Source organism: Trichophyton rubrum, assembly GCF_000151425.1.
Source record: "Trichophyton rubrum CBS 118892 genomic scaffold supercont2.10, whole genome shotgun sequence".
Taxonomy (NCBI): domain Eukaryota; kingdom Fungi; phylum Ascomycota; class Eurotiomycetes; order Onygenales; family Arthrodermataceae; genus Trichophyton; species Trichophyton rubrum.
Window position 1 is genome coordinate 515,828 of NW_003456419.1, and position 19,486 is coordinate 535,313.

General features: G+C 50.3%; 7 protein-coding genes across 10 annotated transcripts in view; 5 read left to right on the plus strand and 2 right to left on the minus strand.

Moving 5' to 3' along the window:
- The first annotated feature begins 162 nt into the window (after positions 1–162).
- TERG_07556 (uncharacterized protein) lies at positions 163–2,371 on the plus strand. Its single transcript, XM_003231889.2, has 2 exons — positions 163–372; positions 422–2,371. Exon 2 carries the CDS (start codon positions 784–786, stop codon positions 1,339–1,341), a length of 558 nt encoding a protein of 185 aa, XP_003231937.1. The 5' UTR covers positions 163–372; positions 422–783; the 3' UTR covers positions 1,342–2,371.
- Positions 2,372–4,966: 2,595 nt separating this feature from the next.
- Positions 4,967–9,034, plus strand: TERG_07557 (uncharacterized protein). The gene has a single exon (XM_003231890.2). The coding sequence runs from the start codon at positions 5,306–5,308 to the stop codon at positions 8,282–8,284; it is 2,979 nt and encodes a 992-aa protein (XP_003231938.1). The 5' UTR covers positions 4,967–5,305; the 3' UTR covers positions 8,285–9,034.
- Positions 9,035–9,041: 7 nt separating this feature from the next.
- TERG_07558 (uncharacterized protein) lies at positions 9,042–11,540 on the minus strand. 3 transcript variants are annotated; one of them, XM_047748794.1, is made up of 3 exons: positions 10,389–11,540; positions 10,208–10,315; positions 9,042–10,107 (listed from the first exon to the last, which is right to left on the minus strand). In XM_047748794.1, the coding sequence occupies exons 1-3, from the start codon at positions 11,436–11,438 to the stop codon at positions 9,832–9,834; spliced, it is 1,434 nt and encodes a 477-aa protein (XP_047604783.1). In that variant the 5' UTR covers positions 11,439–11,540; the 3' UTR covers positions 9,042–9,831. The 3 variants fall into 3 exon arrangements, with proteins under 3 accessions (XP_047604783.1, XP_047607267.1, XP_047607268.1); XM_047750406.1 differs by having other exon boundaries at positions 9,042–10,315; XM_047750407.1 differs by having other exon boundaries at positions 10,208–11,540.
- Positions 11,541–11,956: 416 nt separating this feature from the next.
- On the plus strand, positions 11,957–15,192 carry TERG_07559 (chorismate synthase). Of its 2 annotated transcripts, XM_003231892.2 has the most exons (3): positions 11,957–12,290; positions 12,347–12,708; positions 12,780–15,192. In XM_003231892.2, the coding sequence occupies exons 1-3, from the start codon at positions 12,256–12,258 to the stop codon at positions 13,604–13,606; spliced, it is 1,224 nt and encodes a 407-aa protein (XP_003231940.1). In that variant the 5' UTR covers positions 11,957–12,255; the 3' UTR covers positions 13,607–15,192. The 2 variants fall into 2 exon arrangements, with proteins under 2 accessions (XP_003231940.1, XP_047607269.1); XM_047750408.1 differs by having other exon boundaries at positions 11,957–12,708.
- TERG_07560 (uncharacterized protein) lies at positions 14,087–16,899 on the minus strand (the record flags this gene model as incomplete). Its single annotated transcript, XM_003231893.1, has 3 exons — positions 14,087–15,766; positions 15,830–16,714; positions 16,774–16,899. The coding sequence occupies 3 exons, from the start codon at positions 16,897–16,899 to the stop codon at positions 14,087–14,089; spliced, it is 2,691 nt and encodes an 896-aa protein (XP_003231941.1).
- A 297-nt stretch (positions 16,900–17,196) lies between these two features.
- TERG_07561 (uncharacterized protein) lies at positions 17,197–18,433 on the plus strand. The gene is made up of 2 exons (XM_003231894.2): positions 17,197–17,414; positions 17,466–18,433. Exons 1-2 carry the CDS (start codon positions 17,355–17,357, stop codon positions 18,294–18,296), a joined length of 891 nt encoding a protein of 296 aa, XP_003231942.1. The 5' UTR covers positions 17,197–17,354; the 3' UTR covers positions 18,297–18,433.
- Positions 18,434–19,396: 963 nt separating this feature from the next.
- TERG_12562 (uncharacterized protein) overlaps positions 19,397–19,486 on the plus strand; it is a gene marked incomplete at both ends in the record, with an annotated part of 321 nt that continues 231 nt past the window's right edge. The window contains one exon of the mRNA XM_047751507.1: positions 19,397–19,484. Coding sequence (XP_047607270.1) covers positions 19,397–19,484 — 88 coding nt within the window. The remainder of the gene's footprint in view (positions 19,485–19,486) is intronic.

A 19,486-nucleotide genomic window follows, 5' to 3' on the forward strand; every position in this document is an offset into this window, starting at 1 on the left:
TCCGCTGCTATTGAAATCGCAACTTCTACTGGCACTCTGTCCCACGACGCAGCAAGACTCTCGTTTGCTCTGACTCTGCATAAGCTATCAGCGAAGAGGAAAAGCCTACAGGAGGGCAGACGACGAAGAACGAAATAACGATGATATTCGTTTTTGAATCCCCGGTATCTGCCACGGTAACTACGACGGGATGGCGAGTCCGGACTCTTTGCTCCCGTCTGGGAAGAGAGTGATATCACTCATTGCAGACGAGATAACGGAGTGAAAAAGAAAAGAAGGTAGATATTCCTTTCTTCCTGGACGTCTACAGAGGCGAGCAAGCCCAACAGAAAGAAGAAACGGCGAGATTACATACAATAATATCCCATCGATGTAAGTACGCCCCCCCCCCACTGCGGAACATAGAGTGACTTGCATATAGTTACTTCGATGCCGCATATTAATTAGTTGCAAGACCTCCCTAGGATAGGTACGCACCTTTGGCAGGCGGAGTAATTATTTCTCCTGGCCAGCAGCGATGCGTCGCATCCCTGACGGCTTCTTCATCTGCCCCCTGGCTCGGTCTGTGAAGGTTCACAGGGGGATGCCCTTCCCCTTCGAGCGCCGTGCAGCAGCATATACAGACCGACAGGAGAGTCAACTCGGCGTCTACATTTTTACTCTTATCATTCTCCTTCTTCAACAAGCACGACAGTTAAAAGATAAAATACGACGGACGACTTCGTTCCCTTGAGCCTTAAAGTGGCCCCCGCCCTTGACGGCGGGCTAATATCCCGTACGAGAATGATGGCTCATCAGAGCTACGGGATGCCATTACTTCCTCCCCTCCCTGAAGCACCAAGATGGACAGACACGCAGCAGATCAAGGACGCTCCATCTCTCCTCGTCGGCCAATCGCACCTCACAGCCAACTTTGTACTTACTGGCAGCGAGCAAGAAGGCATGGCCAAGAGGCCCATGTGGTGGGTCTTGACGGAGGCCCAAGCACCAGCGTTTTTTCATTCCTTGGGCTTGCTGTTGTTATTTTGGTGCTTTGCAAGGCCAGAGAGAAGATATCTCACGGCATGTTCAAGGACGGATTGGAAGGCCCAAGTACCTGCTATACCCTATACCACTAGTTATTGGTCCTTGAAATATTCCCGCGGTGTTGTCTTCAACCAACATCAAAGATGGTTACCAAGTTGTCAGTGTCCCACATCTGCGGGCAATAATAATGACGGGGGGAGAAAAAAAGGAAGAAAACAGGGTTGCCAGGAAGAAACTAAAGCAGACCGTTATTGGGGACCACGTCTTCAACTGTCCAACTTACGCAGTCCACGAGCAGAGACGAAGAGGGTGTGAGATCCGCTTTGGTTGTCTAACTGTCTGTCTGTCTGTTTAACCTTGAACTTGAAACAAGCCTCCCGCAGGTGGCATACATAGCACAACTGATATATATCTATATCTGCTCCCTGATATAGCCCCCGACTCGTGGTCAACCATGAGCATAATGACTAATTATCCACATTCATGAAATTCATGATGCCTCATGCAGGTTGGCGAGTTATGCAGTTCGGAGTCAAGGGTTGATTGATGTCGACGTATTACAGTAGTCGTTGGGTACTTTGACCAGCATTTTCCTCCCGCCGATCTGGGCCGCTTCAGTGGACTAAAAGTTGATTTACGGACTACTCACTGCCCTATCCTTCCAAACTCCACGACAGTTGTTTGATTTTAAACTACATACGTATCATAACGATGCCTGTTAAGTGACCCATATATCATACATTTCCCTCCCGCTTTCTAGAAATGCTAAGATGGACAGCATATCCTCCTCTCACAGCAGTGACTTTCAAACCCATCCATTCTGGTTGGCCGTTATAAGTACTGTCCGGTGCAAGATACACTCCAAACCACCTTGCGGTTGGGCTGATATCACGGGCCATCTCACATACATACATGCACATACTGTATGCAACGACGAGGTATGGCACAACTCGGGAGATCTCCGGGTCTTCTCGCAAAGAAGAAACGATACCTATATATTTTTCTTCGACCCTAGCGAAATACCGTTGATCTGATACGCCAGACAGCCAACAGCCCAAGTAGGCAATCCTGTTGGATTACCCCGAAGGGAAGACGAGGGAAGCCTGCGCAGTCCAGGCACTCACACATTACCCCAAAAGAAACGGAAGCCAGGCCAAGGGACGAATCGCAGAGGAAGAAAAGCAAACAAAAATTCCCCCTTGGACGAAGACGCCGTTCACGTCTGTGCTTTGACCCTCTTCCTCTCTCGTTTATCTTCATACCTTCTCCTTACATCGTATGTAACTTTACTTATCTCGTCGATTACAACTGATGAATGTGTGTATATTTTCTTTTTTGGCGGTTCAGCCGCCACAGCTACAGAATTCCTTTTTTTTTTTTTTTTTTTTTTTGAGTCGCTTTTAGGGTGGGTGAGGGTGTTGTCAACGAATCCCGGTATCTTGGTCTTCTGGTCGGTACACCCGCCTGCCACTCGCTCGTCATAGGTGGTAAAATTGTAACCAGCATAGCCAAAGAAAAGTTGCGGCAGCCCTTACACAGACGAACAGAGGACGGCATTCTTGCTCCGTGTAGAATACAAGGCAGCACTGCATGTTCCTTCCATCGCCAGTCCTGCCCTGTTTTGCTTCCGTGGAAAAAAGGGGGGACAACCCCGTAAAATATACCAGGAAATAGCCTTTCGAGAGCATGTCCGTACGACCATTTGTTTGTATACAGGGCTCGAGCCATCATCTATGGTTGCCAGGCCCTCCTCTTATCGCCGATATGAAACTGATTTTTGTTCCACCTGGACCTGGGTAGGGAGAATAGGTGCACCCTACCATTTGGCCATTTTTATCAGTTATCATGCCGCCCATTCTCGATGTGAAAGGGGGACGATGATGCTGCAGAGTGATAGTAATAGTTGCTGGAATTCCCAGCTTCATCGAAAGTTAAATCCACATCTGTCATACACATGTACTCCATAACTGTGTGGTACATAACTGGGCGGCGGATGATAGGCACTTTTCCCCCGGCGATAACAAGTTGGTTTTTGGATAATTCCTCCGAAGGACTTCGCAGGTCCTCTAGGCTTTGCTTGCCTCCCAGAATACCGTTGTTAGTAGCTCATCTTCCACTTTTTCTTTTTGGCGTTGTCATCGGTTACTATTGTCCCCTCCTCCCGTGGCGGCGATAGGTGATAGCACAGATAACTGACTATCCATACAGTCCCATACGCCGTAACCATATATTCGTGAGTAAAAAACAAAAAAGGAAAAAGGTAATATACTACGCTGGAGGTGGCAGAGCTACACAGCTCTCACATGGAGATCGACCTCTGCTTCATCCCTGGGCAACTGTGTCGGTATATGGAGGAGCACGAATAGACCACTCGAGACCCAGAATTACTCGTTCCGGAGCAACCGAAATCGAGATTGTATTGGATTTTTAAGCTTCTCGACTTTGCCTCAGTCGCATGACTTTATAAGCTTCAAGGGCAAGGGCGAACTTAGGGGAAACTGTTATCCGCCAGTCAGCTTTCCAGAAGCCAAAGTACGGCTTGGGCCTTGAAATCGAGTATCCTGGAATTCGTCACAACATTTCTGAGGCAACTAAATGTGCATGGAACTTGTCATATGGCCCTATTATTGCCAGTTTTGGGAGTAATTTTAGATTGAAGGTTGAAATTGTAGACTTTGTTATCTCTTATCACGCGAGGGAATTGTAGGGTGTGGTCGACCCTTCCACAAATCCTGGTTTGAGCATCGTTGTATGCGCACCTTGCCCTTGCATAAGCATTGCCGCAATGATATGCAAGGAGTGTGAGCGTGTGGACGCAGCATGAGAAACTCACTAGATTTCTTGCTCACGCATTCTCACTGCTGCACTTCTCCCGGCGGAAGTGATCGGAAACCATAAAGAATTTAAATAATAATAATACTTTCGACTGCAGCCGTTCCAACAAAGAGAGGCGGGCGACCGGGCTGGCGGAATCCATGGTTGCCACAGCCACGGGTAATAATAATATACGTATATTGTTCGTAGCCCGAACTTGGCCACAGCCTTGCTTCTACTGCCTACCTAAACTGCCTTTTTATAGCCATGTGAGCTTGCTATGCTGCTGATTTTGTTTTGAAGGCAAAGAAGCTTCTGATTATCCTTGTATTGAGTATACGTCTAGGGACACTTGCTGTGATAGTTAGTGAGCGTGTCATAGACGGTGGTAACACTCCGTTGTAGCCGTCAGGATGCCACTCTGTCTATCTCAAGATGGTGGTATGGTCCTCACTTGCAAGTGCCCGCGTTCGATGACGACATTGGACGATGGCAGGTAAGACACCCATAGCGTGGAGTCGCAAGTAGAACACCGAAACCACTTTAACCTTCTGCTTGCTGCTGAAGAACTCAGGCGTGACCTTGACATGCGCGAGGAGGGCTGCAGAGGGGGGTTGTGCGAAGGAGAGAGATGACTGCACCACTTGCAACAGCCCGGCGACGGAAGGTTGATTAGTTCCTGTTCCTTGCTCGCCGCCGTGGTGGTGTGAAGCAGGCAGATCATGATCGCAAAAGAAAAGAAAGGGACGGACCACAAACCTCCCTGTCGTCGTTTTCCTTTTGATATCTCGCAAGCGATGGATGGGTGAGGTTGGAACAAACATCCGCCGGCTAAAAGTAAACGCGAGCCGCCATCATGTGATAGGGCGCCTCGGCTGTTGCCCGGCAACCGCGGCGCTTATTTTCTTTTGTTTACTGCCAAACAACATCAACGCCAACATGTCCGCTGTGTATACGAAGCTGCGGAGGCCTGCGGCCGTTGCTGAAGCGATCAAGTGGGAACTCGCAATATAAGAAAAAAAAAAATTTTTGGCCTTCACCCTCTGGACCACCAATGACGTTTGGACCACCGAGAGGCCAAACCTGGTTCTAGAGCCCGAGGGGTCCAGCAGCTCCAGCAGCGCTCGATGCGAGTCACCAGCCACCCCACTGCATCAATAATTAATTTGGATCTTGTTATTATTATTATCACTTTGTCGCCTCCTTCTCACCTCCCCCGCCAGTTTGGATCTTCGCTGGGAATCATTTCGAAAGGCCATATTGCTAGTTGTTGTTCTTCTCGTTGGACAGTTTGTTGTGACCATGCCGTGAGCCGTCAAGTCTCCCCTCAGACAACTCGGAACTACCAGACTGGCCCGCGCCGCTTCATTATTACACTGGGATAGATCATGGGAGGTTGAGTGGCCCACGTTATATTGTTGACCACAGGCCTAGGTGATCGACCGCTTTGGGTCGCGGACTCAGAATGTTCAAAACTTTTGCTGCCAGCACCTTCATAGTGCTGGCAGCAGCAACAGACTTACCATACAATCCTTCGTCCTTATGGGTGTCTACCACCGCTGCAAATCACACAGTTGCCTATTTCATATCGTCGACATCCAATGACGTTAAGTTTCAATACATCAACCTCACCAGGCCATTCGATGCCGTATCGCCGTCCTTCTCGAACATCGCTCCGCCCCCCTTCTCTCCCAACGATGCAAAGTCGATAATTCCCATTGCGGATCCAGACGGCATCCCTACAATCTATGCGGGGGATTGCCGGTCTTCTAAGGCCGAGGTTTGGCGGTTTGAAACTGAAAATGCGAAAGATACGGCTGATTTGAATGGTAAATGGCTCAAGTCTGCGATTCAGCCAAAGAAAGGCAGAAGTGGCATGCCATGGAGAGGGCCAAACTACCTCGCAGCCGGGATTGGATTTTCGACCCCGGAAAGTGATTCAGCTCCCGACCTTTACATGTTTGCTGGGATGTGCCCAACCGACGAAACGAGACTCAAGTCCTGGATAGCAGATGCTGAGTACTCCAGGAATATGACCTATCTCCAAACGGCAATGTCTTCCCCTAGTCCAGACTACAACATTGAAACGTTATCCATCAGATCTCCTCCCGTGGCCGAGGCAGGTTTCAGTATGACCCCTCTTGTGCCTGCATACTCAAATTCATCAACTGGTGCAAGGTTGCGTCACCAGAGCTTCGTTCTTGCTGGTGGCCATACGCAAAGTGCCTTCGTCAACATGTCACAGATAGTGCTATTTTCCCTCCCTGAGGAGAGCTGGAGCTACGTTACAGTCAACCAAGCATTGAGTGATTCATCCCAGGCAAGGTTACCAGAAGGTATATCCGGAATTGAGCCGCGATCTGGTCATACTGCAGTCCTTACTCCAGACGGCAGCAAAATTATCATCTTCGGGGGCTGGGTTGGGGACACTTCTGTGCCTGCACAACCCCAGCTAGCTATCCTTGACATCGGCGAGGATTATGGAGGAGCTGGCGATTGGACATGGGAAATCCCTCCAAAGAGCTCACCAGACGGACTCTCTGAAAATACAGGAGTGTTTGGTCATGGAGCTGCCATGCTTCCCGGCAATGTAATGCTTATAACCGGAGGATACAGGATACCACCTCGGTCGTTGAAAAGCTCGAGCAACGAGTTTGTAGCTAACGACCAGACCTTTCTCTTCAACGCCAGTTCTGGAACTTGGGTTACATCCTATACTCCCCCGGATATTGCTTCTGTTCCAAACGAACACCACAGAGGGCCCCTCTCTACAACGCTGCAGAAAGTCGGCCTTGGAGTAGGCCTTGGTATTGGGGTTCCAATTGCTGCTTTGGCTGCTGTGCTTGTTTTCTTCGTCTGCCGCAATCGACGCGCCCGTGAGCACCGTAAAGCCCGCGAACAAACACTCCGGAGCCTTGCATTAGGTGCTGAACGGCCTCATTTTGAAGCACCTGATCAGCAAATGATGCAGATAGACTCTGCTCAGCACTACGGGTTTGGTGGATATAGCGATATCCAAAATTCTCCATTTGCAGCGGAAAGGACAGGTCTCTTGGTAGACAATCCAAGTCCAACTAGAGGCTTGCGGGCTAGTGTACGATCTCGAGGTTACCAGCCAGGCATTCTGCAGGATGACCCAAGACGAAATATCAAATTCTCCCAAATCCAGCCCATTGATGAAGGAGAGGAATACGATGCTATACAGCCAGTTCCAGCAGGGGCGGCCGGATGTCGGGATAGCAAGTGTTCTAACAACTCTGATCCTTTCAAAGACCCTCCTTCCCCGTCCAAGGACTGCTTCCCATCCCTTGTGCCAGAGGATCAGTCTAGATCGCAGGCCAACGATGAGAACATACACGAATGGGTACATACGCTGAGCTCTGAGAAGCTAGAGAAGCCTCCAAGCATCACATCAGAAAAGCAAGACCGCACACTCTCCAACCTATCTGGCACCTCAGGCACTTCATCATCCTCACATCGTACGAATCCAAAGTTGTTAGATCGTTCAGTGTCACAGAGGTCCAATTTTGGCAGCCCGTCCAACTATGGTAGTTCTGAAAGGGGGCACACAGCCGATTCTGACAGAGCAGTTCCTGGCCGAGTCGCCTTTTCCGGCAGACCATCCTCCCAGCTCTCCTACGCTCAACTACAGGCAGAAGGGTCCTCTCTGTTAGGTACTAACCCCTCATGGATGCCTCAGCAAGACCCAAATCAACCTGCAGACCAACGCCAAGGGCCTATAACTTTAGAGCTAGCAGGGACCATTCGGCGAGTTCTTGGCTCGTTAAGAAGATCAGAAACATCTGGAGGCTCGAATAAAGCGCCTAACCAGGCAGATTCCCGCGCATCAAACCAGCGAAGTTCAAGTACAAGCCCAACAAAAAGCTTCTACAGTTTACCGGACGAAGATAATCAGGGTTATTTGGAAACCGTACCAGGAGCGTCACAGCGTCCCCATCGAGCAGTCAGCACAAGCTCTTCGGTCCTCAGGCGCAAGCAAGGTGCCAAAGATTGGAATGCAAAACGCAAATCGGGAGACAGTTCAATATTACGACAAGGGAAATCCCGGTATGAGTCTTCACCCGCCGAGATTGGAAGTGCAGTAGGGGGCGCAAGCTTTAGAAGCAGTGAGGATGATTATGACTTTGACGATGAAGACTGGGATGTCGAGGCAGCTGCTGAGGGACGAGTGGTACAGGTTACATTCACTGTGCCCAAGGAAAGGCTGAGAGTTGTCAACGCTGGCGCAGGGGATACCATTGACGATGATGATGAACGCGATGAAGACAAGAAAATGAAACAAAAGCAAGTCGACACCAATTATAATGACCATGAGAAAGGTGAAGCGAAGGGATTAATCCCAGTTTCTGAATCTATGAGGTCTATCGATGATGTGTTTACAGATGCCCCTGAGGAGAGCAGCGAAACGCCAACAAATCAGTAGGCCAGGCGAGGAGTTTAGATCTTGGAGTACCTGTGTGAAATTTTCTTCCCATTTTCTTTTCTTGTCTACTTCGTTTCTTCTGTCTTTCTACCGAGATGCTCTTTACGGGGTTATATGCCCACTGATTGCTTTCATGATTGGCTTTTTTTTCTGGGAAAGGATGGGAATTTGATATTGATTCTACGCGGACATGTGGGCTGTTTCTCAGGGGCCCTTTTTTTTCAGCCATCTCTATCTTTCGTTTCTCCAATACATGTATTTAAGTATTTTCATTTATATCAACAATTCAATTCAATCTGGCCCTTATCAATCCCGCATTATTGCCTGTACCGCCTCGGTATATCTAGGGGCAGTATACTGTTGGCGCCTCAACCCTGTACATGCAGCATCTAAGTTAATAGCCTTTCCGGCTCCAACTGCCCTTGGTTCCCCGTTCGCCTATCTGCCTTACTGCGCAGTTATTATATGCCTTGCACCGAAGACAGGCAGCATATGTAGGCCGAAGGCAGGGGCCCGGGAGGGAAGATCAACCCGCTCATCGGGGTAAAGGCAAACAAAGTGATAATCGCAGCTGGTTTTCCGCCCCAGGTTCCTTGCCGAAGATCCTGACAGGGGGTAGTTCAATTGCTCGATATGGGCAGTCAACATGGGACAAGCACAAGATCAGTCTGAGTGCACACACGGCAAAGCTGGTTCTAGTCAGGCTGAGGAAAGCCGAGTGAGGCGGGTTGGTAAATTGTTCAATCCCGCGGCAAAGGGCCCGCGCACTCGTAACCAGTCAGCTAGGCGGACAGGCAGGGGAATCCAGCCATAGGTATTGAATTAGCAGGCTTGTTAACTGCTCCCGTAACTGTTTAGAGGGATCTGCTTCGTCATGTTGGCATGCCTGTGTATGAGTTAGCGAAGGTCGAGAGGTAGTTTGACTATCCCTGTTAACTATAGGGATCGTGGCTATATGCCGCAATATAAAGAGATCCTGAAGACGGGAGCAAGATAGCAACGCCCCCATGCCGTGTCTTCGTATCCCGGGGAATATTGCGCACGGAGTATTATATGAAAGATATGAAAGATTCCAAATGGGATGGAAATATATAGGTACATAAGGGCACGAGGGCATACGAAACAAAGAGTAAGATCCTGCCTGCATGCATTTATGATGGAGTTTTGTTTTTATATAAAATTACAGGCATGGTTCCCCAGTTGAAGAGGCGCTTCTTAACACCGATTAAATACGTGGAACGAATTACTCTGTCTCTGTTATTCGGTTCGATACTCCGTGCGTTGTTTTGTACTGTATTTCCCGGGGGTTCGTTGGTATGCTGGTTGACCATGCCCCGTAAGCAAGTTCCTCTCGTATGTCGGCAGCTTGCTGAGCCACACTCTTATGTCATTGATAGTACCAGTTGGTAGATGGTAAAAGTAGCTGCCACGACCTTTTGCGTAAGCATGTACTCTATATTCGTATCCAAGTCTAATGTGAGTGAAGCAATGTCGTTTATATTGTACATATATTGAGCGTCAATAACATCTGTCAACCTGTTGACGGATCAATGTCCAAGTTTACTCTCGAGCCACTTGGCAAGGCTCGAGAGCTCGTTATCTGGAGACGTCGACGCAAAGGCACCAGGGTGTGCACTCTCTTGGCTGGCAAGTGCAGAAGCAGAACTGAGCACTGATGCCCAGTCCAATATTTCATGCAATGGCTTGTTATGCAGGATTTTATGAACACATTTTGCTTCATACTGTGCAGTATCTGGGTCTGGTGATGTAGAAATGTGACTTTCAATGATGAGACCGGATTTAACTCGGAAGAACGCCTTGGTCTGCAGTCACGACACCGTCAATCGTAGTCAGTTCGTGCACTACATCTGGTATGGAGGGAGGGAAGGGCAATGGGGCGGAGCTTGCAGGGTTGAGACATACAGAAGGGGAGAGGGCAGGTGATATCTCTGGCCTAGGCCGGGGATCTTCCTCTGTTGGATGCGTGGAGAATGTAAACTGGGGGCACTGGTTGTATTTCCATTCAAGAGACTGGAAATTTATGTCAGTGTTAGAAACAGGAATCGGGTAAACGGTATAGCAGCGGGTGGGTGTGCTGACTTACATGTAGTTCTTGTATGCCTTTGCACACCTCGGGCTCATTTCTTGCGTCTTCGTCAGTCAAGATGCCGGTAACCCAGTCGTCGCCCGAAGACAGCTCCGGATCGTTGGCGTGGGCTCTTTGAGCTTTCCGCAACGCATTGCGGTCGAGATTATATAGCAGAGCAAACTCTTTCATGATTTCTCCGATTATCTGCTGCATGAGGAACGGCCGGACTGATTCGTCCAAGGCGGAGGATATGTTTCCAACGGGGGACCTGACACTCTCAACACCCCTTGCTTTAATATATGGACGAGCAGGAGACTTCAGAAAGAGTCCTATCTGCCTGAGGTTTGGCGAATCAATCAGACAGGTACCGTGATGCAAAGCACGAAATCTTGACAGCTTGTACGCCGAACCTGAGATCTTGACGGCCCGAACGGGTTTCTCTAGCGGTGGACTTTCGGCATCTTGGTCTGAAGGCCCAGCCTTGACTACCAGAGGAGACGGCTCTTGCTGGGCATCCTGACCGAGAACGATATCATGACGCTCGTTGACTCTTGTTTTCAAAGCTCCAACGTTCTTCAATGCCCTCACCACGAGCTCGGCATGTTTATCTCGATGGAATATCGGCTTGGGACATATCACGCAGAAATTCAGGTTCCCTTCATCATGGAAGACTGAGCCACCACCAGATCGTCGTCGAACGAATAGGGCACTTCCATCATTGACGGTATTACCGCCCTCCCCCTTGTTTTCAATTCCGGTGCTGCTCCTCAGCAGGCGCAGGTTTGTCTCGAGCCATGGGTTCTGGTTCCGCCCGATCACGACACAGGGCCTGTTGATGTACAGGAAGAGGATCTTGGAGTCTGTCGGGGAGTGTTCGTAGAGGAAGTTCTCGAGGGAGAGGTTGACAAAGGGGTCGCTGGAGATGGACTGGTAGACCTGGAGTTTGGCCTGAGGACGAGACGAGAGCGCTGCAAACGTCGAGGCTGGCCTGCTAGCCGTCCATTGGCAGCAGTTCCCAAGAGACCGCGACCAGTGCAGTGGCTGCAGGGGACGGGCGGAAATCATGAAGCCAACCTGACCTGCTACAGAGGCATCGTGGGTGTTTTCGAAGAGAAGTAGACAGCAAGCAGGAGACGGACGTCGTCCAGAAAAGGCCAGAAAGATGCGGCGGAAGCTAAGGGCGACCCCCCGGGCAGCGCCGAGCCTGGGCGTGAGGCTTGCTTAGGGCGAGATTTAGGCGCTGAGCCCCGGGAGTTAGTTAAAGGAACGCCCCCCCCGAAGCCTAGGTTTGGCCCCTAAGAGTTAGTTAAAGGCCCCTAAGCAGCCCACGCCCCAGCTAAAAGAGCAGTAACAGTGAGCCTTCGTGACGTGTATTCATTCAATCCAACCATGCAGTCCTGCCCGTCAATTACTTCAGTAGACAGACAGACACCGCCGGCCTCTGGTCCGCCAGAGATGAAGCTGCTCCCCGTCCTCCAGCGTCTCTCTGCTCGGCCAGCCAGTTGTTAATTCCCTTGTTCCATCCGTTGCTGTCATCCCATCTGTTCGATCCGTCAGTCTTTAGGTACGAGATCCGTCATCGGCGCTGAGTCATCCGCGTTGGGCCACGCAGGAAAAAGAATAAAAAGTCGCAAAGACGACCAGGCGAAGACGAGAAGAAGAAGAAGAAGACAAGGAGTCGAGCGTAGGAGGAACCTGGCTGGCTGAGATCAAGCGATTGGACTCTGGACGGACCAGACTGGCGCCCGTATTTCCCTGACTGACCGATCTCACAGCGACCGAGCAGGTCTCTATATAACGCCCTCAATCCCTGCCTGTCGTTCAACCCCACCGTCCAGCTAGTTAAGTACAAGAAGAGTTAACTAGCTAGAAGAGCTTCAAGATGTCGACCTTTGGAGAGTATTTCAGGGTCACCACGTACGGATTCCCTCCATTGACATATACCGTATCAGTTTTGCTGACCAGAGGCCTAGCTATGGCGAGTCACACTGCCGTTCTGTCGGCTGCATCGTCGACGGGTGCCCTCCCGGTATGGAGCTCACGGAGGCAGACATCCAGCCCCAGATGACAAGAAGGAGACCCGGACAGAGTGCCCTGACAACCCCTCGAAACGAAAAGGACAGGGTCGAGATACAGTCTGGAACCGAGTTCGGTATCACCCTGGGCACGCCAATAGGCATGGTGGTGCGGAACGAAGACCAGCGGCCCAAGGACTATGGAAACAGCACCATGGACATGTACCCTCGACCCAGCCATGCTGACTTCACTTATCTGGAAAAGTACGGCGTCAAGGCCAGCAGTGGTGGCGGCAGAAGCAGTGCCCGAGAGACCATCGGTATGGCTTCCTTGGTACTATACTTACGCCATATTATCATAGGTAGTATCTTTGTTAACACACAGTTCCAGGTCGAGTGGCTGCCGGTGCTATTGCGGAGAAGTATCTCAAGCTCTCCCATAACGTAGAGATAGTCTCCTTCGTATCCTCTGTTGGACACGAGCATCTCTTCCCTCCCACACCCGAGCATCCCAGCCCGGTAACCAACCCGGAATTCCTTAAGCTCATCGAGACTATTGACCGGAAGACTGTGGACTCCTTCGCCCCAATTCGATGTCCGCAGTCAGAAGCTGCTCAGAGAATGACCAAGTTGATTGAACATCATCGCGATCTGTCAGACAGCATCGGAGGGACCGTCACCTGCATCATCAGAAACGTCCCCGTTGGCCTGGGAGAGCCATGCTTCGATAAGCTGGAAGCAAAACTTGCACATGCCATGCTCTCGATCCCCGCTACAAAGGGCTTCGAGATCGGTTCTGGTTTCCTGGGCTGTGAAGTTCCTGGGTCAACTCACAATGATCCCTTCGTGGTAGAGACTAACGGTTCTGGAAAGAAGCTGACTACCAAGACCAACAACTCTGGCGGTATCCAGGGAGGTATCTCTAATGGAGCATCGATCTACTTCCGTGTTGCCTTCAAGCCGCCGGCAACTATTGGACAGGCCCAGACAACCGCTTCTTATAGCTTTGAAGAAGGTGTTCTCGAAGCAAAGGGACGACATGACCCCTGTGTCGTACCAAGAGCCGTCCCCATCGTTGAGGCCATGGCTGCTCTGGTCGTCATAGATGCTCTTATGGCACAGAATGCTAGGGAGGCCGCGAAGAACCTGCTCCCTCCGCTGCCACAGACAATACCAACACGGCCAACGATTTCTCCGGTCCAGAATAAGGACGAATAGGCAAAGTGAACTTTCACTCATATCTTCGCTATTAGGCAGGATTCAGGGTAGCTCATTCTGTGATATACGGCTTCTGTGCTTACCTTATTTTCTTTGGTCAGCTAGATCTAGATCTCAGATTCTTAATGCATATACATCTGGACATGTCGGCATCTTATTTTTGAATATATCTCGAGACTATTCTTACCCTGACTAGATTTGGGTAAACCAAATATAACGGTAGAAGAGATATCTCATATCATCACATACATTGCATTAATAAAAAAGGGAACGTCAAGGTATCAAAATTCAGTACGACGCTAATCTCCACAAAACGCCATATACTGTCTAGGTATGCAGTACTAAATTTGTGTGTACAGAACGAGGGTAGCCCAGTCAATGTGGATCATCAAGGGTAACATAAGCTAAATGGTATTTCTTTTTTCAACAAACGAAGACGAAGAAAGAAGGCGTTAAGAGTGGCCTGTCTGGTACCATTTTTTAGTTACGCCTCTGACGCAGTGAATACCGTGCATTAGGCGTGGCTCGAGGCGCTGGGCCGTCATTGAGGTTTAGAGATTTGATAATGGAGGGACTGGGGTTGCTAGGGCCTATGTTTGAAAATTTAGGCCGGGAAACGGGTGTTTGGACTTCTGATGCAACTGACGAGGCAGAGTCTGATGCTGTAGAGGTAGGGGAGAAGGGGCTGTCTTGCAAAGCTGAGTCAAATGACGAAGAGAATGACAGAGTTGGCTTTGGTCTCCTAGCGGCCGGGGCTGGAGTATAGCCTGCGAATGCAGTAGTAGGTGTGAATGATGGCTGCGGTGTGGCCTTCAATCGCGTTGCAAAGTCAGGAAAGCTATTGTGGTGTCTTTGGGGGAGAACGCTTGGTGGAGAGTTGGTATAGGGACTCATCCTGTTGTTGGCAGTCTGTGGCCGTCTCGCTTGGGGACTACCGGCGTACCGGCTGCCTGGAGAGAGGCTGTTTTGGCTCATGCTCAAGGTAGTAAACGATCCGGCTGCGGATGACGTAGGAGAAGAAGGCTTCTTGTCTGTCTTTGTCTCTGAATCGGCGGCTTTAGTAGTATTTTTGGGCTCTGCCAGGCTTGTGTGAGGGGCCAGAAGAGGCCCAAGTCCAAACATTTCATGTCCCATCATGAAAGAAACCAAATATATCCCAGCATTATCCAGGCCTACGGGGCTGTCAAGTTGACGAGCCTGGATTACAGCCAGGTAAACACAAGATACCAATTCAAACATAGACAGCAAGATCTCGGTCACATTCCAGACTACCATTGGCTTCATCAGGGTCTCCAAAAATGAAAAGGCAGCAACAAGGAAGGATATACCAAGTATCACTGACTCAATAGACTTTGCGGGCTCGGTATATACCTTGGTGCTCATCCACAAGACCAGACAGGATAGCAGGAGAGTAAATCGCAAGACATGTGTTGGCTTGTTTCCAGGAGCTGCAGACTTCTGGTTGATAGAAGCTTGACCAGACTGGTTCTGTTGGGCACTCGGTCCATCGGCGATGGAGAAAGCTTGGTCAAACAGGTTCTCCAGGCCAGTTTCGGCTGTTAGTCCGGGCGGGAAAAATTTAGGCGCCGCGAAGACAGCATCAGTCCGGGCCGGCTTATGCTTCTGATCTTCCTCATTCTCCGTCTCAGTCTCATCTTCCTCTAAAGAGGGTCGTGTAGGCTGTAAGACAGGAGCTTGGTGGAATGGGTTGGGTTTTTTCTGGACCTGTTCCACCTTTCCCGCAACTGGGTTCCGAAGATTCCATGATGGTGGTTTTGGCACTTGGGGTAGCGGGCCCTGGAAGAGCACTGAAGAAGAAAGTGCTGGTGCCTGCTGACTTGTAGGTTTAACCGGGACTTGCAGAGACGGCCGGGATGGAGTCCAGTCCATCGCATCGACATCTTCCTGTCGAGAGTCTAGTGGAGGAGTTGGTGGGATGTATGGCTCGGGGGTAGCCAAACGGCGTGGCGCGAGGCTGGCAATAGGGAATCGCTTAGGAATTGACTGTCTGCCTATCTCAGAGGCTTGTGGCTCTGGAGGACTCTTCAACTGCGTTCCAGCGCTGCTGTTTGTACTGGATAACAATTCCTCGGTATGATCATGCCAATCAACAAGCGGTCTCTTCTCGAATTTGATAGTAGATGTTGATGCAAAGGTAGTCTATCCAGCATTAGAGAGCACAATTTTGAGATATTGGTAACTGAGAAAAGCAGCACGACTTACAATCAAGGTAAATATAGCCACAAAAGCATGTATCGACGGGTTTAACTGGGGATGCAGGCCCGTGATTGCAGGATCTTGCAAACCGGCCCACGCCATGAACCTGACCATGAGAGCAACAATCTGAATACGATAGTACTCTCGTAGCCCAATCAACCGGCCATGATGGCCTTCAACTTTCAGTCTGAGCTTCGGATTCCACCAGAGGGCAAATGCGCCGAGAATCAACGAGAGGCCGGCATAAGGTGCAAGAAACGTAGCACATTCTCCGGGAATGCGAAGTTTTTGGATGGAGCTAGAAACGCAGTGGCTTCCGAGAGAGGACATCGACATTGAAGCCACCTCTACCTCCTGCAGTTCGTAAGCGGAAGATGTAAAGGCGACGACGTCCCAGACTAGTTGGCCGGCAACACTTGACCAGAACGAAAAGGCCCCCGTAGACACCAACAGGCCCTTCCACTTCCACATCTGTCTTCGCTTCCGGGTTGATTTACCCTTGCTACGTTCCATCATGCGCCGCAGATGGTCTGTCTTAGCTGCGTATCCGGCTTGTCTGATGCGATCGATGACCCGCGGCTTGCATTTCTCGCACACCTGCGGGTAGCGCTCCTCCAAGCTCCGTTTATAAGACGGATATGACTTCTCGTAGGCCGCATATTCGGGGTGTGACGGGTCCGGGAGATACGAAGCCAGTGTCTGGGTGAAGAGATACTGGTTCTTCTGGCAGGTAGAGCAGAAGATGGCAGAGTCGGCTGCGCTTGGTTGCTCAGGCTGCTCCTCGAAGGATTGCGATAGCGATGATATTGACGGCGAGACGGGAGCAGCGTACCGATGGAACCGCTTCTCTGTCGACACTTCAGCGACCGGGGGATCGGTTATTTCGCCATTCTACCCATTGCCGCCGTTAGTATAGGTGTAGATACAAGCTGTTTCGATGGGCAACGTACTTCGTCTAGATAGTTGACAGCCTGACAGCTCTCGCATTTCCACCGCCGGACGGCGTTCTTGTATATCTGCCTAGAGTTTCCGCCGCAGTAGAAGCATCGCAGTCGCTTTTGGAAGAAGGGAGCCATCGCGGCCTACATGAAGCAAGCAAGCAAGGCCCGGGTCGTGGAGTGATAGAAGGCGGTTGTTATTATTTTGGTTATTATGATTATGATTATTTAGGCGTTAAGTAGTTATTTTTTTGGGTTATCGTCAACTTTTCTTTTCGCTTTTCGGGGCGGTTGGCGGCTTTAAGGCGCGCTAGCTCGTTAATCGCCGACGGAGCAACAACAACACTTCGGCAGTCAATAACAACCAGCACTCAACAGCGGACAATAGACAATAGCCAGCAGGACCGGGCAGGAGGCTGAAGATGCTGGAAGGGAGGAGACGCCGGTCGTGAATTGTAGTCGGACGTTAACTGCCTGCTAGCTGCCAGGAGATGAGACACGCAGCCGACGGATAAAAGGCTGCATCAAACAATTGACAGGCGGTTATTGATAGATTGATGCCATCGATACCCCGGTGAACGCTGCTTTTGGCCATGGAGTATCCGGTTCTCACAGGTGCCGTGGCCTTGCTGGCCTTTATCTGTTTGATTACGGTACGGTTGAAACCTCTTCTAGGCCGAATACATGGGCTAACCTGTGGATAGTTGGCAATGTTCTGGCCGGGCAAGACAGATATCCAGGCACAAGCGAGACAGCCATACCATCCAGTCCATCTTCTGGTTGTCCTAGGCAGCGGAGGACATACGGAGGAGATGCTCTCCATGCTCAGACATGCAGAGCTTGACCCAGCGGTGTATATCAGACGTACGTACATCGTGAGCTCTGGAGACGCCTTCAGCGCGAGGAAAGCCGTCGAGTATGAGAAAAACCTTGAAACCAGTGGAGAAACGAGCCAGGATGAGAGTAAAAGCAGCAACTATACCATCATTACTGTCCCTCGCGCAAGGAGGGTCCATCAATCTTTCCTGACTGCGCCGTTGACTACGCTGCAATGCTTCGGATTCTGCATGCTGATGCTTATGGGCAGACATCCCGATCAACTCATCCTCACCGCTCAATCAAGTTCTTCAAGCTCCCCTTGCCCCGGATATCCTGACATCATTCTTACCAACGGGCCTGGCACGGGAGTCTGCGTGGTCGTGGCCGCCCGACTTCTCCGCCTGTTCGACCCGCTGGTATGCCGCATCCTGCCCCAGGCCAGATCAGATATCTCTTCCACGTCCAAGGCTAGTACCTACTCTGGCCCCGAGTCCCGTTCCCACTCCGGGCCTCGAGATCAACGCCGTGGAACCAGACGATATCTACGGACGATATTTATCGAGTCCTGGGCTCGCGTGACTACCGTGAGTTTGTCGGGAAAGATCCTTTTCCCTCTCGTCGACCGGTTCCTGGTGCAGTGGGAAGGCCTAGCTGGTTACTCAGGGTGGTTTGGATTTGGAAGAAAGGCCGAATATGTTGGGACGTTGCTGAGCTAGGCGACGCAAGCCAAAAATGGGGTGGGGGAGTCACTACATATACATAATACATGAGAAGGAACCATACATATACGAGATGCCGCCTATCTCTTATGGGTTATATGTTATTGCCGGCCGGCAATTGATGTTTCAGTTGGATGCTGGACGGAGGGAGATGGGGGGGGGGCGAGCAAGAGACGGTTCATGTTGTCCATTCTAGCTCTCTAGAGTTAATGGGTGGTAGTGCAAAGGGGATGCCGGAAGCTACAGGCCATACTTCTCCGGGGAAGACAGGCTCGTCACACAGCGCTAGTCATACATAAATGCGATCGACCGGATGGTACAACGTTGGGATAGAGGAGGAAGAGCATGATGCATGAGCAAAGCTCCTCTACACGATAATCGTAGGCGGGTGGAAGAAAAAAGGGGCGGGCGCGCAAAGGTGACTTGAGATTAAGCGACCTGCTCAGCTCTCTATCTTTCAGCCCAGAGGTGCAAAGAGCAGTAATATCAACTGTGCTATTAGCTGAGTATACGATGATGCACCGCACTTAACCCGCGATCAACAGTGTGCATCGCTTACCCCTATAATTAATAACTAATTAATATAACTATACATAGACATATGCACATAATATGTACGTACATCCCTATGCGAGCTGACAAGTCTGGTTCCGACCTATATATGCTAATAATATATGTAGTTAATTATAAACGGTCAATCTCTTACCTTCTATACTTAGTTCGCTGACGAGCAGTTCCAAACCCCCATGCTGCAACGCAAGGCCGTGGGTTACAAGGGAACAAAAAAAAAAAAAAAAAAAAAAAAAAAACGAGCTATTGAAGCGGGAGTAACTACGGGACGAGCCCGTCTATCGCATCGTGCACATGATTATTCGTGTGATATTTGACTGACGATGGAGAAAACAGCTGCCCGGGCCACGACATACACGAGCCTGGATGCGGTGCTCCAGCGTCTCAGTCTCCTTTTGCTTCCAAAAATGCATATATTGCATTTTGTTCGAGGTGATTTTGTACTCCCGTACCACTTGTACTATGCAAATTGCGAGCGAAGTACATAAGCGAGCCCAGCCAGGCTAAGTTACTTCTTTTCTTTTAACATGCCGAAGAGCTCTCAACTCCGATGCCCGGAACATTTCTGGAGAAGCCTGCACGGAGAGCTTTCTCTTGCCTGGCAAGGGACGGCAGGA

What these genes read in the sequence shown, in the direction of transcription:
- TERG_07559 (XM_003231892.2), top strand. Translation starts at nt 12,256, where the DNA reads ATGTCGACCTTTGGAGAGTATTTCAGGGTCACCAC. An exon ending in GAGTATTTCAGGGTCACCAC is followed by an intron (nt 12,291 to 12,346) that starts GTACGGATTCCC and finishes CCAGAGGCCTAG; the next exon opens with CTATGGCGAGTCACACTGCC. An exon ending in CAGTGCCCGAGAGACCATCG is followed by an intron (nt 12,709 to 12,779) that starts GTATGGCTTCCT and finishes ACACAGTTCCAG; the next exon opens with GTCGAGTGGCTGCCGGTGCT.
- TERG_07561 (XM_003231894.2), top strand. Translation starts at nt 17,355, where the DNA reads ATGGAGTATCCGGTTCTCACAGGTGCCGTGGCCTTGCTGGCCTTTATC. An exon ending in CCTTTATCTGTTTGATTACG is followed by an intron (nt 17,415 to 17,465) that starts GTACGGTTGAAA and finishes ACCTGTGGATAG; the next exon opens with TTGGCAATGTTCTGGCCGGG.
- TERG_07558 (XM_047748794.1), bottom strand. Translation starts at nt 11,438, where the DNA reads ATGATTTCCGCCCGTCCCCTGCAGCCACTGCACTGGTCGCGGTCTCTT. An exon ending in AAGGCATACAAGAACTACAT is followed by an intron (nt 10,316 to 10,388) that starts GTAAGTCAGCAC and finishes ATAAATTTCCAG; the next exon opens with TCTCTTGAATGGAAATACAA. An exon ending in CACCTGCCCTCTCCCCTTCT is followed by an intron (nt 10,108 to 10,207) that starts GTATGTCTCAAC and finishes TCGTGACTGCAG; the next exon opens with ACCAAGGCGTTCTTCCGAGT.
- TERG_07556 (XM_003231889.2), top strand. Translation starts at nt 784, where the DNA reads ATGATGGCTCATCAGAGCTACGGGATGCCATTACTTCCTCCCCTCCCT.
- TERG_07557 (XM_003231890.2), top strand. Translation starts at nt 5,306, where the DNA reads ATGTTCAAAACTTTTGCTGCCAGCACCTTCATAGTGCTGGCAGCAGCA.